Genomic DNA, 15,016 nt, shown 5'->3' on the forward strand with positions numbered 1-15,016 from the left:
CATGTGAGGTCTGAGGTAAAAATTTAGTTTCCGCCCAGATAAACTTTTACAAATAATGTATTATTTTTCAAACGTTTTATTTTAACTTGTTATTTAAAATGTTTTAAATGCAATGTTAAAATTACGGTAATTTGAATGATAAAATCATGTTTTTTTTTCTGTCGTGTAATCGACTATTGTTTTCAGTGTCGACTAGTAGGAGCTGTACCGTTTAGTCGACTAGACCCGCACATCCCTAGTATATATATATATATATATATTCATATTCATAGGGTGGACGTATAATTTAATAAATTATATTGATCATCTGAATCTAAGCATGTCATGTAAATAAAAAAGCCATCCAGTTATTTATTATTATTATTATGTCAGTCATTGTCAGTTATTATCCCGACAGCAATACCATACTCTTACATATTCAATCAGCACTTTACTGTCAAAAGCTTATTTCTATGTGACAGAAATACAATATTAACTGCATTTGCAGTATATCACTAATAATTTTTCTCTGGCCTGTTTTATTTATTCAGTTTTTAATCACATCTTGGGTCCCTAACCGATGAAAACATTGCCGTGGGATAGAGACAGAGCGACACGCTCACACCGTTGCCTCTGTATTGCGGGAAGCTGCCTCAGTGTCATTTCTGACTTACAACAAAAAACAGAACAATGTTTAAAAGCTGCTGTGTGACAAGCTGAAAAACCCAGAACTACGTTTTTATAAGCTGTCGACCCAAAAAACGAGCGTTTAAGAACACAAATGGTTGTAGATGTCGGGGTATTTCATTCAGTTAGATCATTTCTCAAACAAAAGGAAGGTAAGGAAAAGGGACACTGACATAGACCAATACAATTTAGTTTCTCAGTATATCCTCCTCTCAGGTTCACATCGGGTGGAGAAATAATCCTTTGGCATGGTTAAAAATAATGAGTGTTTACTGTCACCGATTACGTTTCCATCCAGTAGTTCTCAGAGTAATATGACACATTGCGCTCTACTTTTGTGTCCTTAAACGCTCGTTTTTTGGGTCGACAGCTTATAAAAACGTAGTTCTGGGTTTTTTTGTTTGTTTACTGTACACGTTGTCACACAGCAACTTTCAGACATTGTTCTGTTTTTTGTTGCAAGTCAGAAATGTCAAGGAAGCAGCTTCTCGCAATACAAAGTCAATGGAGAGCGTTGGAATTTTCAGATTATGACGCGTGTCGCTCTGTCTCTGTCTGGTCTCTGTCTCTGTTCTTCTCTGTCTCTGGTCTCTGTGCTCTGTCTCTGTCTGGTCTCTGTCTCTGGTCTCTGTGCTCTGTTTGTGCTCTGTCTCGGTCTCTGTGCTCTGTCTCTGGTCTCTGTGCTCTGTCTCTGTCTCTGTCTGATCTCTGTCTCTGGTCTCTGTCTGGCCTCTGTGCTCTGTCTCTGTCTGGTCTCTGTCTCTGGTCTCTGTGCTCTGTCTCTTTCTGTGCTCTGTCTCTGTCTCTGTCTGGTCTCTGCTCTGTCTCGGTCTCTGTGCTCTGTGTCTGGTCTCTGTTTGGTCTCTGTGCTCTGTCTCTTTCTGTGCTCTGTCTCGGTCTCTGTGCTCTGTCTCTGTCTGATCTCTGTGCTCTGTCTCTGGTCTCTGTCTGGCCTCTGTCTCTGGTCTCTGTGCTCTGTCTCTTTCTGTGCTCTGTCTCTTTCTGTGCTCTGTCTCGGTCTCTGTGCTCTGTCTCTGGTCTCTGTCTGGCCTCTGTCTCTGTCTGGTCTCTGTCTCTGTGCTCTGTCTGGTCTCTGTGCTGTGCTCTGTCTCTGTCTGTGCTCTGGTCTCTGTCTTTGTGCTCTGTCTGTGCTCTGTCTCGGTCTCTGTTTGGTCTCTGTGCTCTGTCTCTGTCTCTGTCTGGTCTCTGTCTTTGTGCTCTGTCTGTGCTCTGTCTCGGTCGCTGTCTGGTCTCTGTGCTCTGTCTCTGTCTGGTCTCTGTCTCTGGTCTCAGTGCTCTGTTTGTGCTCTCTGTCTGGCCTCTGTCTCTGTCTGTGCTCTGTCTCTGTCTGGTCTCTGTCTGGCCTCTGTCTCTGTCTGGTCTCTGTCTCTGTGCTCTGTCTGGTCTCTGTGCTGTGCTCTGTCTCTGTCTGTGCTCTGGTCTCTGTCTTTGTGCTCTGTCTGTGCTCTGTCTCGGTCTCTGTTTGGTCTCTGTGCTCTGTCTCTGGTCTCTGTCTGGCCTCTGTCTCTGTCTGGCCTCTGTACTCTGTCTCTGTCTGATCTCTGCTCTGTCTCTGTGCTCTGTCTCTGTTTGGTCTCTGTGCTCTGTCTCTGGTCTCTGTCTGGCCTCTGTCTCTGTCTGGTCTCTGTCTGGCCTCTGTGCTCTGTCTCGGTCTCTGTCTGGCCTCTGTGCTCTGTCTCTGTCTCTGTCTCTGTCTCTGTCTGATCTCTGTCTCTGGTCTCTGTCTGGCCTCTGTCTCTGTCTGGTCTCTGTCTCTGGTCTCTGTGCTCTGCTCTGTCTCTGGTCTCTGTGCTCTGTCTCTGTTTGGTCTCTGTGCTCTGTCTCTGGTCTCTGTCTGGCCTCTGCTCTGTCTCTGTCTGGTCTCTGTCTGGCCTCTGTGCTCTGTCTCGGTCTCTGTCTGGTCTCTGTGCTCTGTCTCGGTCTCTGTCTGGTCTCTGTGCTCTGTCTCTGTCTGTGCTCTGTCTCTGTCTGGCCTCTGTGCTCTGTCTCTGTCTGGTCTCTGTCTCTGTGCTCTGTCTGGTCTCTGGTCTCTGTCTGGCCTCTGTCTCTGTCTGTGCTCTGTCTCTGTCTGGTCTCTGTCTGGCCTCTGTCTCTGTCTGGTCTCTGTCTCTGTGCTCTGTCTGGTCTCTGTGCTGTGCTCTGTCTCTGTCTGTGCTCTGGTCTCTGTCTTTGTGCTCTGTCTGTGCTCTGTCTCGGTCTCTGTTTGGTCTCTGTGCTCTGTCTCTGTCTCTGTCTGGTCTCTGTCTTTGTGCTCTGTCTGTGCTCTGTCTCGGTCGCTGTCTGGTCTCTGCTCTGTCTCTGTCTGGTCTCTGTGCTCTGGTCTATGTGCCCTGTCTCTGTCTGTCCTCTGTCTCTGTCTGTGCTCTGTCTGGTCTCTGTCTCTGTTTGGTCTCGGTCTCTGTCTGGTCTCTGTTCTCTGTCTCGGTCTCTGTCTGGTCTCTGTGCTCTGGTCTATGTGCTCTGTTTCTGTCTGTCCTCTGTCTCTGTGCTTTGTCTGTCCTCTGTCTCTGTCTGGTCTCTGTCTGTCCTCTGTCTCTGTGCTCTGTCTGGTCTCTGTGCTCTGTCTCTGTCTGGTCTCTGTTGAGTTCTGATCTGCTGACTCTGTTCTGTTGCAGCGGTGCTGAGGGCCGTGGACGGTCTGGACTGCCGTGAGTCTCTGAGACTGATCTCAGAGAGCGGCTTGGTCTCAGAGGACAGCTTTAACCACGCCGTGGCTGGACTGTACGCTCTTCTCAAAGAAGCTCTGTGTCTGCCATCTCTAAGACAAGAGGTTAGCTCATAGCTTTCTCACATCAGACCGCTGACTCTGTGTGTTTGCTGTGTTTAATTACTCGAGCGCTCGTCTTCACTTACTCAGAAGTGTAAACGTTCATCATTGAAAGTTCTTGAAAAGCTGAGGTTTTGTGCCGCCTGGCGGCTGAGAGGAAAATACAATTAAATGCACTAATACATCTTTAACCCTGTCAGACCCTGAATATTTCTTACTTCTGTAGAGCATGCACACTCATCAGATGCATGCAACACTGAATATCTGAATTCTCTTTGTTTCAGGTTTTTAATGAGGATCTCCGAGCGCTTCGGTAGGGGATGTCTCATAAAGTTTTTTCTCAAACACTAATCAATGAAGAGTCACTTTTTTTGGTGTTGATCCTGATATGTGTTTATAGTGATGTGTTGTATTTATGGGTGCTGTGTATCACCAGGGTTTCTGAGGAGTTCATCGCAGACGTGTCCAGTGCTGTGTTTGGAAGCAGGTATGATTGGAGCGCATCAACTCTATTATGCTGTATATCAGCTCATTTCTCAATGCTCCTCCAGGCAGACCTCCATCAATATCAGTGACACACATCGAGGGCCGACTCTGGCAAAGATCCAGGACTTTAAATGGAGAGTCGACGTTGCCATTTCCACAAGGTACACTAGTAATGATGGTTTTATATAGACATATGCTGATCTCAGAATGTAAAGGTCTTCTGTGTACAAATAAACATGTAAGGAATAAGGTGTTGTGCACGGACACTCGTCTCTAATCGATTGGTCTTAAACATACAAATATTTCACAAAGTTCCCTAAAATGAGCAGAACTCCATTTGTTGTTTAGGAAACTAGTGGATTAGAGCAGTTCTGTACTGTATGTATTACGGCTCAAGATCATAAGTGTCAGTTACTGCATTATTAATACTTTCTGCTTCTACAGTGTAACTGCTATTAGAGTTTGCATAAATACATTTGCCCTACAGCGGCTAATGAACCGGACGTCTCGCACATTGACAGAAAACAGCTTACTTCTGCATTGAAAAATAAGGTGGATAAGACGAGAGTCGAATATATGAAGCAAAGGGAAGAGTGCTATATAAATAAAGTGATCTCCATAAATTAATACACGAGAGTAAAGATCATGAATACAATGACTGAATACTGTGAATAATTCATACTCAAGGGCTCATATTAAAGAGCTGATTTTATAGCCATAAAGTGTGAAAGTGTGGGAACGGTGTCTGCACATCCACCGCAAGCGTTGTTAATGAGTTCATCTTCACACTGGTATAAGAAGCCACAGCACCGTCTGCTTATTCTCTCCACAAATACAAACTCAAGCTTATCTTAAAAAACGCTGTAGCTAACACTGAATGATCACTATTAACTAACCATGAGCATGGTTATTATTTGTGTTTGATTAGTTGTGCAGATGTGTATATTTAATGTGAACAGAAGCACATGAGCATCATATGATTGATCATTATTAATGTTTGTGTGATATTTAGCTCGCTGTCTCGAGCTTTGCAGCCCTCCATTCTCATGCAGATGAAACTGTCTGATGGCCATTTGCATCGATTCGAGGTAATTTCAGAGTATGTAGTAATCACTGAAACGTGTAGAAGACATTTAGCTCTATTAAATTATCTGATATTTACAGATGTATCAAAAACAAAGTCTATATTATCAGCAGCTGAGTTTTTTTCATTGAAAAGCTACTGGAAAAAATAATAATTTAATAATTTTCTTTAAGATTTGTATCATTTTCTGATTAATAACACTTAATAGTTTTATAGTTTATTGTTTGGATTTTTTTTAGTAGGCCTGTTTATTAGATATACCTGTTTTCTGTATTCTCTTACTTTTACTTACAAAAAAATACACAATAAAACATTGTAAGCATTACTTACCTCTTACTGTATCCCACACATACAGTGGGTACGGAAAGTATTCAGACCCCCTTAAATTTTTCACTCTTTGTTATATTGCAGCCATTTGCTAAAATCATTTAAGTTAATTTTTTTTCCTCATTAATGTACACACAGCACCCCATATTGACAGAAAAACACAGAATTGTTGACATTTTTGCAAATTTATTAAAAAAGAAAAACTGAAAAATGCTCAGTATTTCATTAATGAGGAAAAAAAATTAACTTAAATGATTTTAGCAAATGGCTGCAATATAACAAAGAGTGAAAAATTTAAGGGGGTCTGAATACTTTCCGTACCCACTGTATATACAGGTCTAGTGCTTTGCAGAAAATATGCAATCCATCCATTTACCCTCCTCTTGTCCGAATGGTATTTTCATCCATTAAACACAAGTCTGAGAGCTCATGGACGTACCACGCATGCAGTGTGTTTGATTTGTGTCTTCTGAATTCATTCGATTGCTTTGATCTGGTTTTCTTCTCTCTTCTAGGTTCCAGTTGTCAAGTTCCAGGAACTTCGTTACAATGTTTCTCTAATTTTGAAGGAAATGAATGATATAGAGAAGAGGAGTATTCTCAGAATACAAGACTGATGGATCATATTATCATATTCTATTGCAAGACGAGATATCGGATCTTTTATTTGATTTACACTTTTCTAATATTTGGTAAATTGTATTAATTGTGCTGAATTCATTTGTATAAACCATTTGTTTCTTTTGTACTTGGTCAGCCAAGCTTAATTGTGTGAAACTGTGTCTTGTTTGTCAGCAGTGCTTTGTCAACACATTTTTGTTCTACATTTTGTAAAAATAAATGCCTGTCGTCTTGTTTTCTGAAGATCTGCAGTGGTTTTGCATGCGTTGAATCCTTGTACAGGCATGAAGTCAAGTCTTGCAGTCATGCTGCAGTACAGAAGGGTTGTGGTGAATGTCAGCTTCACATCATGTGTGTGTGTGTGTGGTCGAGTCACATCTGTGAGGTGAGAAAGCTGTGGGTGTCTCAGATGGTGTGCAGGGCTGAGGGAAGTGTGCACGTTATACTCACAGCTAATGAGCTGCAGCAGTAACAAAGACTCGTTTATAAAGCACCCATATGAGGAGTCAGCATGTTAAAACAGAGCCTTGTTCAAAGAAGAGCTAACAAGTGAAGAGTGTTGTAATACAATTCCTGTTTATCTCCTGATGACGACTCGGAGACCTCAAGCAGCCATGGCCTTTTTTGCTCAACCAGTTAAATATCCAGCAATGAAAAAACTGCTTAATTTTTGTAACAGTCCTTTAGAACATTTGTATTCAATGAATCAAAACATTTCCTGCTCTAAAGACATTAAAGATATTCGTCTTTTTAAATTTGTAGATTGTCATTGGTTTTTGGTTTTGTTTTTTAGAAGAGGGTGAGTTTTAGTGATAATTACTGACATTCGCTCTAATAAACTATCGTCTGTAACCACGCTTCAGTAGCGGCCTCATTCCTTGTGCCCTGCCGTCCCATGAGTTCTTGCTTTTTTAATATTTCTAATGATTTGATATAGTTAATCAATCTCACACAAGGGTGTCGTATAGCAGCTGCCTAGTGCCGTGTATTGCACATTTTATTCACAACATTCTAGTTATTTTTCTTCTGTACAGTTTTCGCATCTAACTGGTCTTAGATAGATTTGGATGTATACTTTGGGATGCAGCCTTGCAGGAAAGTCCATAGATGATGAAGCTTCAGACTCTGCACCGAATGCACCACAATCTTTGCTAAATTGGCCTGATGCTTCCAAGAATCCGTAATGTCCTTCATATAGTCAAGATCTGCACCTCCTGCAACAGCAAAACACCCTCATAACAAGACTGGTGCACCTCCGCGTTTGACTATGGAGAGGGTGTTCTTCTGCTCAAAGACACACAGCTGATCCAGGGGTCCAGAAAGTTTGGTCACTCTATAAAACATTCTTCCAGATCTCCACCGGTCTATCCAGATTCATTCATTTCTGATCGCGGTCAAATACAGACTGGGGCACAAGGGCTCTAGAGTCTGTCTGTCAATTAAGGACATCTGGCTCCGAGTGCCCTGCTGTAAGTTGAGTCCCTTTCATCATACAGAAACAACATGAATGCAGTTATGTATAGGTTATACTTACTCTTACATTATCGCATGACTCCATGTCTCCTTACTCAAACATCACCTCCATTTCCTCAGAGCCTGGTGTGACAGACAAGCCCTGCATAATGGGATGGTGCACACAGTCTTGAGATCATCCCATCGACTGGGGAAGGTATGGCCCAGAGAGATCCTGGGTGGCTCGCAATTGACCCTGCACTAAGAGCTTGATTGACAGGTGATCTGACCAATCATAACGCTGAATCCGCCAACTTGTCCAACAAACAAATCAGACAGGAGAGCAGATTAACTTCAGTGGACTTAAACTTGAAAAATGTGTGTATTGATGTCTCTCCGCGTTTGAAATAAAATATGTTCAACCCCTATATATATTTTAGGGCTGTCAGCGGTGTGTGCTTAACGTATGCGATTGATTTAAAAATCGTTAATACATTCAAATAATTTGACACAATTTGTATTCGAATGCATTCAAACAATCAGTCCAAAACGGCACTAATGTGAAAACCCTGCTGATTACATCAGAGATGCCAGAGAGAGCAGAGACTTGTTGCATTTTCAGTGAATTATTCATTCCAGTGTGTTTAGCTTTAAAGGGCACCTATTATGCCCCTTTTTACAAGATGTAATATAAGTCTCAGGTGTCCTCAGAATGTGTCTGTGAAGTTTGAGCACAAAATACTCCACAGGTCATTTATTATATCATTTTGAAAATACCTATTTTGAGTGGAAGCAGAAACATGCTGTTTTAATGCATGTCTCTTTAAATGCAAATGAGCTGCTGCTCCCCGCCCCCTTTTCCAGAATAGAGCTGTGCCTTTACAGCTCCTACCTCAGGTACTCTGCTAAAAACATCTGTTTGGTTTTGATTATCATGTCTATCTCGCTGAAAACATGCATTTTAAAGCCATATCAGTTTAAACTTCTGAGTTAGGGTTTTCTGAGAGCACACATCTGAAGCAAACGCACAGAAAGCATCTGTCACACGGCATGTGAGTACTAAACTAAGTTCTCCTTCATGTCGTATTGTGCTTAAACTGTCAAATACACACGTGTATGTTAAAATCCAGAGGTGTAACGTATTTGAGTAAATGTAATTACTGTACTTGAGTATCTTTTCGGATACTTTGTAGTTTTACTGAGTATCAAGGAAATTAGCAACTTTTACTCTTTACTCCACTACATTTGAAATGAGTGTTGCAGTTACACATTACATTTTGCATGGAACTAGCTTTTTCTGCAGCAGGTTATTTCTACTACAAAAGATGTGATATTGCCTATTACAGGGCACTACTGTATCTTGTGCGTTTTGCCCTTACTCACCAAAACTTGTCAACAAGGCTACTTTACGTGGATGTGAGTTCCTTAGCAAGTAGATTCACAGGTGTTTTATATATGAGATGAGGACATGACTGCAGCTGAAACCAGCACATCCAGTGCAAGAAGACTTTGACTTTTAATTTTACTCAACATTATTTTATCTATCCGTTTTACTGAAGTGACCTTTTTGACGGATGTTGTTGTTGCAATTTTAAGGTGTTCAGTTTCATTTTGGTTTTAGGAAATAAACGTGATTGCTCTTCTCACAAATTAACTCTTTCTTTGTTTTTGTTACATGTTCTCTGTGCCTTGTCTTGGACTTTTATGTCACTGCCTGTCTCCCGTGGTGTTTGTAGTCAGTTTGTAGTGGGTTTGTTCATTGGTTCCCCTTGATTAGTCTCCCCAGGTGTGTCTTGTTAAGCTTGTTATTCCCCTGTGTGTGTGTGTATATATATAGCCCTAGTGTTTCTTTAGTTCTTTGTGAGTTGTTGAATGCAATGCTTGTCTGTTTGCTGTTATTCTGTTTTTTTGTTCCCTGAGGTTTTTGGCTTATTGTTTGTTCTAGTTTTTCCAAGAAATACGTGCACATGCATACTTGCTTCTGCCAGTTTTCCCCAGCTTCTCCACAATGTTACAGTTTTTCACTGGCATGTCTCTTTGACTTTTGCTTCTTTGAGCCTATATTTGCTTCTTTGAGCCTATTAAGTAAAATACTTAAGTACTGTTAAAATCAGATACTCTTTAAGACTTTTAATCAAGTTGTTTCGGAATTGGTGACTTGTAACTTGTAGTGGAGTAACTGTATTCAAGATGGCGCCATTGTGTTTAGCATGCTGTCTGTCGGGCCTGGGATGATCCGCGGGTTATGTCTTCACTGGCGTTCGCTGGATGCATCGTATCGATGGCTTTGACCTGTTGTCCCCAGCCTTGTCTTTCTGTGCTGCCTCCCTCTGCGTGTTCGTCGTGGTGGAGTAAATATTTCTAATCTTCGACCGATTTGTAGATCAACGCAACCCCAGGGAGAGGTGTTGCTATTCCATGTGGCTTTAATCAATGCGCGCTCTCTGGTAAATAAGACATTTATATTTAATGACTTTTTTACTCCGCTATCTCTGGATGCCTTATGTATCACTGAAACTTGAATTAAACCTGGAGATTTAAGTCCATTCACTGAGCTGGTGCCACAGGGCTGTAGTTTTTTTAATTCCTCTCGGTTATCTGGCCGTGGTGGGGGCTTGGCGACAGTGTTTAAAAACTCGTACCTCTGTCGCGGTCTATCAACTGGGACTCATAGCTGTTTTGAAGTTCTGCTGTTTCAACATTCTCTGGTGAACCCTGTGGTTTTTGCTGTCATATAGTATATTGACCACCCAATGCAAATAAGGATTTCTTAATGAATTTGCTCAATTTTTGAGCGAAATCATCACTAGTTATGACAGGAATTTTAATACTGGGAGACTTTAACATCCATGTGTGCTGTGACTCTAAACCACTTTCAAAAAACTTTCTTAGCTTACTTGATTCTTTTGATTTTGTGCAATGGGTGTCTGGACCTACTCATGTTCAGGGGCGTACTTTGAACTTGATTTTATCTCGTGGTCTGTCAATGTTGGATATAAAAAATTGTGGATGCTGGCATATCTGACCATCTGCCCATACTGTTCTCTGTGTCATTTGATGGAAATATCCCAAGTCAATCATCATTGCCACGCTAGACTCGTATATGTACTGATGCCTCAAATGAAGAATTTTCTATTAGGTGCTACTCAGGATATGAACTCTCTCACCTGTCACTTGAATGTTAATGAACATCTTAGTATTTTTCAATAATAATTGTTCCAATATTTTAAATTCTGTTACACCAGTAAAGGTGAAAAACATAAGCATAATCCAATACCTTGGCATAATTATATCACTCGTTCCCTTAGACAGATTTGTAGAAGGGCAGAACGTAAGTGGAAAAAAGACAAACTACAAGTTTCATATGAAATGTTACGGGACTCTCTCTGCATTTCAGCGAGCTGCTAAGGCTGCAAAGTGTAGATATTTTTCAGAGTTAATTATACAAAACAGCCATAAGCCACATATTTTATTTTCTACCATTGAGTCTGCTCTTCATCCAAATTTCAACCTTTTTCCTGAGGCATCTGTCACTCTGTGTGAGAATTTCGCTAATTATTTTAATGATAAGATTTCTCAAATCACGTCTACAATGTCAATATCGTCATATGAATTGGTTGGTGTTCCATACTCTGGTTCCACTTAGTCTGTTAACCTGAACACCTTGATCAAGACTATGTCTAGCCTGAAACCCACAATGTGGCCCTGACTTGTTGTCTGTTATTAGTACATGTCTTCAAACTGGGACTGTTCCTCATGACTTCAAACTTGCCACAGTGCGACTACATCTTTAAAAAAACAAAAACAACCTGGACTCCACATTGTTGACTAATTTTCGTCCCATTTCAAATTTGCCTTTTTAATCTAAAATTCTAGAGAAAGGTGTTTTAAATCAACTTCAATCTTATTTGTCTCACAATTCTATTTATGAAAAATTTCAGTCTGGTTTTAAATCTTGCCACAGCACGGAGTCAGCCCTCTTTAGAGTTTTAAATGATATCATGTTGATTAGGGATTCTGGCCAGTGTATGGCTCTGGTTCTGTTAGACCTTAGCCCTGCCTTTGATCTGGTCAACCATGATATTCTTATATCTATTCTTGAGGCATGTGTTGGTTTACGGGGCACAGTATTACAGTGGTTTAGGTCATATCTTACTGATAGGAGGTATTTGTCAATATTGGGCATCATTCCTCTGAGATACACTTAAGATCTGGTGTACCTCAGGGATCGATTCTTGGTGTAGTACTGTTCTCCCTTTATATGTGTCCTCTATGGTTTATCTTTAACAAATATGGGGTCTCTTTCCACCTATATGCAGATGACACCCAAATTCATATTCCCTTTTATATTCACTAGCGTGGTAATAAGCATGCCATTAAGCCAATATTGGATTGTTTGGATGAACTAAAACTTTTGCTTGCAACAAATTTTTTGTGCCTCAATGAGAGTAAAACTGAATTCATTGTGTTTGGTCCCAATGAACAATGTGTACACAATTTCGAAACTACATCTCTGTCACCGTACAGTACCACATGTGTCAGAAACTTGGGTGTTTGGTTTGATAATAACCTCAAAGTTGATAAGCAGATATTCAGGAGTCCCGTAGTCACACAGGCAAGATGGCGCCAGTGTGGTGTTTGGCAAGCCGTCGCTTGGTGTTCTCTTTGCTGAGTATATTTGTCTTGCCTGTGTGCACATCTGCACAAAAAGTTACCACAGTGCTTGCTTATGATTGCTTGTTTCTTCTTGATCTACGAAGGACCGTAGAAACGGTTTCTGATTCAAGTCACGGAGGGTACAAGATTCCTGATCCCCCGTTCCTGTCTATGTTGCAATTGGAAATACGTTGCTTACGGGATTGTGAATATCACCAGAGGAAGAAACGTCCTTAGTTGTTTTTAAATTGTGCTAAATAAATAAAATTGTATTGTATTGTAATTTTCACTGTAAGCTATATTAGATCTGTGTATTAAGTGACATCAGCATAATATACAGTACCTATACTGCTGTCTACGCTGATAATATGACCCAAACAATAAAAGAAAAGCAGAAAATCACTGACTGCTCTGGGCTGAATAACGTCTATAGCTTTAATAAGAAGACATTTCTTACTTGAATGCTGCTTTCAAATGCTCTAGCGTGAAGATAAACGTGGCGGATTGTGTGCGGCTCGCTCAGTGCGGGGTCTCTGCTAATACGGCAGTAAACAGTCGTGGGCGGGGCTTGTAAAATGGACATCACAGTTTACGGATTCTGTGATCGGCTTGTTCTGAGACACTGCTTATTATTTATGGGGATTAAAAAAAAGGAGCAGGTGAATTTTAATCATTATAGGGTGGTTGTGTACACACACTGCCAAAACACATTTACGTTCAAACAACATGTAAAAGTACATTTTGCGTATTAGTTGCCCTTTAAAACACGAGCTCTGTCATATTCTGTGATTGTTTCCCTCACGTGTCGCACTGTGTGAAATATAGACTGAACGAAACGTCAAAACATCCCTCCGCTGTATGATAAGCAACATACGTTTTCTCGGCTGGATAAAGCAAACCAGCTTCTCTCTAGTAAAGGTTTGATGGTTGCGGATTGCAATAAAGGTAAAGACGATGCGGTCACGTACAGGAGTCGTACAGTAAACACATGTGAGTCTGATATATTGATGCGCAAACAAACCGTGTATGAGATCACACATTGTATTCATGCACAGACACATTTCTGTGCATTCTTGTTTCCACACAATGTTTTGATTTGTCATGTGAATGTTACTGTGTTTAATCATTCTGAATGGATCTGTGTAATGTAGTAGGAATATGCAGCCAGCTCAAGACGGTTGGTGTTTTTTTTGCGTCTCCATGTGGTCCTGTTCGGTATTACAACTTTACTTGTCTACTGTACACATACTATACAATTCTGAAAAGTTTCAGTATTTTCCCATGAGTGCTTTGATGTGCATAAATGTATCAAATTTATGAACTACTCTTACCATTTGATTATTTGGTGTCCTTTTGTAGTCTCCAAGTTTCCTTTTTTTTTGGAAAGACATCTAAATTTATCTTGAAATAAGCTTGCAGAAAATACAGTTTTGTAAGAATCACCCTTCAGTCTGGTCTGGTGGTTTACTTTGCTGGATGTAGCAAATTGTGACGAAATTGACTTGTTTAAAAAAGATAAATGGTATATGCTTAATTTCATAATAAGTGTGTGATTAATCACAGAAAAGTGTGTGATTAATCCGATTAAAAATGTAATCATTTGACAGCACAAATATGTACAGTAGTACACTATAGTACTTTTTGCTATAGTGAGTCACTTGTGGAGATTCTAGCAGAAATACGTAAGCAGCGTTCGTTCATAGAGTCCACTCTGAGCATTATGCCTTGCTGTTAGCTTTTTGCTTATCTCTTTCATATGAACAGACTGGAAGGACAAGAGACAAGTGTATGTCATGAATAAATGGGTTGGAGGAATAACTTTAAATATTGTCACTCAAATGAAACATTGTCAGTGAAATGAGCTAGCCTGATGATTTTTGAATTTTGTCTTAATTTGTGATTAACACATTTGTACATGACTTGTACATGAATCATAAAACATACAGAGAGAGAGAGGAAAACAAAAAAACATTTGCTGTTTCTTTCTTTTTTTTTTCTTTTTTCTTTTTCTTTTTGTGAGCCTGGAGCACAAAAGCAGTGTTAAGTCGCTGGGGGATATTTGTAGCAATAGCCAACAATACATTGTATGGGTCAAAATTATACATTTCTCTTTTATGCCAAAAATCATTAGGATATTAAGTAAAGATCATATCTTGATCAAAGATCAAGATATTTTATAAATTTCATACTGTGAATATATAAAAACCTAATGTTTGATTAGTAATATGCATTGCTAAGAACTTCATTTGAACAACTTTAAAGATGATTATGATCTAATTCAGCAACATCACATGAGCAAATGTAGTACTGATTGTATACATCAGTTTAATAAATAAGGAGTTTTGCGAGTTCCATTTTAGACAAAATATTGTCTGTTTTTGCTCCAATGATCAATGATCCATCCATGAAGACAGTTACTTGTTTCATTACTGATTGAATCAACTTGCTGTCTCACTCATTAAGCCAGTGACTTGCTGGCAGTTTTAGTTCATATTTAAAAAGTTCATATTTTAAAATAATTTTATATTTTAACATGCATTTCATTTCATATTCATTTTATTTTTAAAACATGTCCTGGCATTATTTCTGTGATTGTAATTGCAGTGTGAATGCATTTGTTCCACCTCTGTTCATTTCTATATGCTGTGAACTGACCACCCCACAGAATGTGAAGAACACGATGGGCCTAAACCAGACAATGTACCAATGCACTTGTTTGTACAAGGAACAGGGGTGTGTGTGTTTGTGTGTGTTTCTACCCTGGTTGTAGAGGGAAGTAGGAGTTAGGTAATCTCATATGTAGCTATGAAGCTTTACTGCCAGAGGTCTTGCTTTTTGGAGCACCAGCTTTCATTGGTCCACATGAGCACTAATTCAAGCACTAATAATGCACAACTAAAGCCAGTTCAGATGTATTTCACTGGTGTTACAGCTCA

General features: G+C 40.1%; 1 protein-coding gene and 1 long non-coding RNA gene across 2 annotated transcripts in view; one reads left to right on the forward strand and one right to left on the reverse strand.

Moving 5' to 3' along the window:
* LOC107753219 (uncharacterized) overlaps positions 1–568 on the reverse strand; it is a 13,918-nt gene extending 13,350 nt beyond the window's left edge. The window contains exon 1 of the long non-coding RNA XR_001641443.1: positions 558–568. This is a non-coding gene — a long non-coding RNA (uncharacterized LOC107753219). The remainder of the gene's footprint in view (positions 1–557) is intronic.
* Positions 1–6,782, forward strand: part of commd5 (COMM domain containing 5) — a 7,606-nt gene extending 824 nt beyond the window's left edge. The window contains exons 2-7 of the mRNA XM_016569343.1: positions 3,303–3,457; positions 3,739–3,767; positions 3,891–3,941; positions 4,006–4,101; positions 4,953–5,028; positions 5,867–6,782. Of these exons, the coding sequence (XP_016424829.1) occupies positions 3,303–3,457; positions 3,739–3,767; positions 3,891–3,941; positions 4,006–4,101; positions 4,953–5,028; positions 5,867–5,968 (509 nt within the window). The 3' untranslated portion in view covers positions 5,969–6,782. The remainder of the gene's footprint in view (positions 1–3,302; positions 3,458–3,738; positions 3,768–3,890; positions 3,942–4,005; positions 4,102–4,952; positions 5,029–5,866) is intronic.
* The last annotated feature ends 8,234 nt before the right edge of the window (positions 6,783–15,016 follow it).

Source organism: Sinocyclocheilus rhinocerous, unplaced genomic scaffold (genome assembly GCF_001515625.1).
Source record: "Sinocyclocheilus rhinocerous isolate Xijiao unplaced genomic scaffold, SAMN03320098_v1.1 scaffold1402, whole genome shotgun sequence".
Lineage (NCBI taxonomy): Eukaryota > Metazoa > Chordata > Actinopteri > Cypriniformes > Cyprinidae > Sinocyclocheilus > Sinocyclocheilus rhinocerous.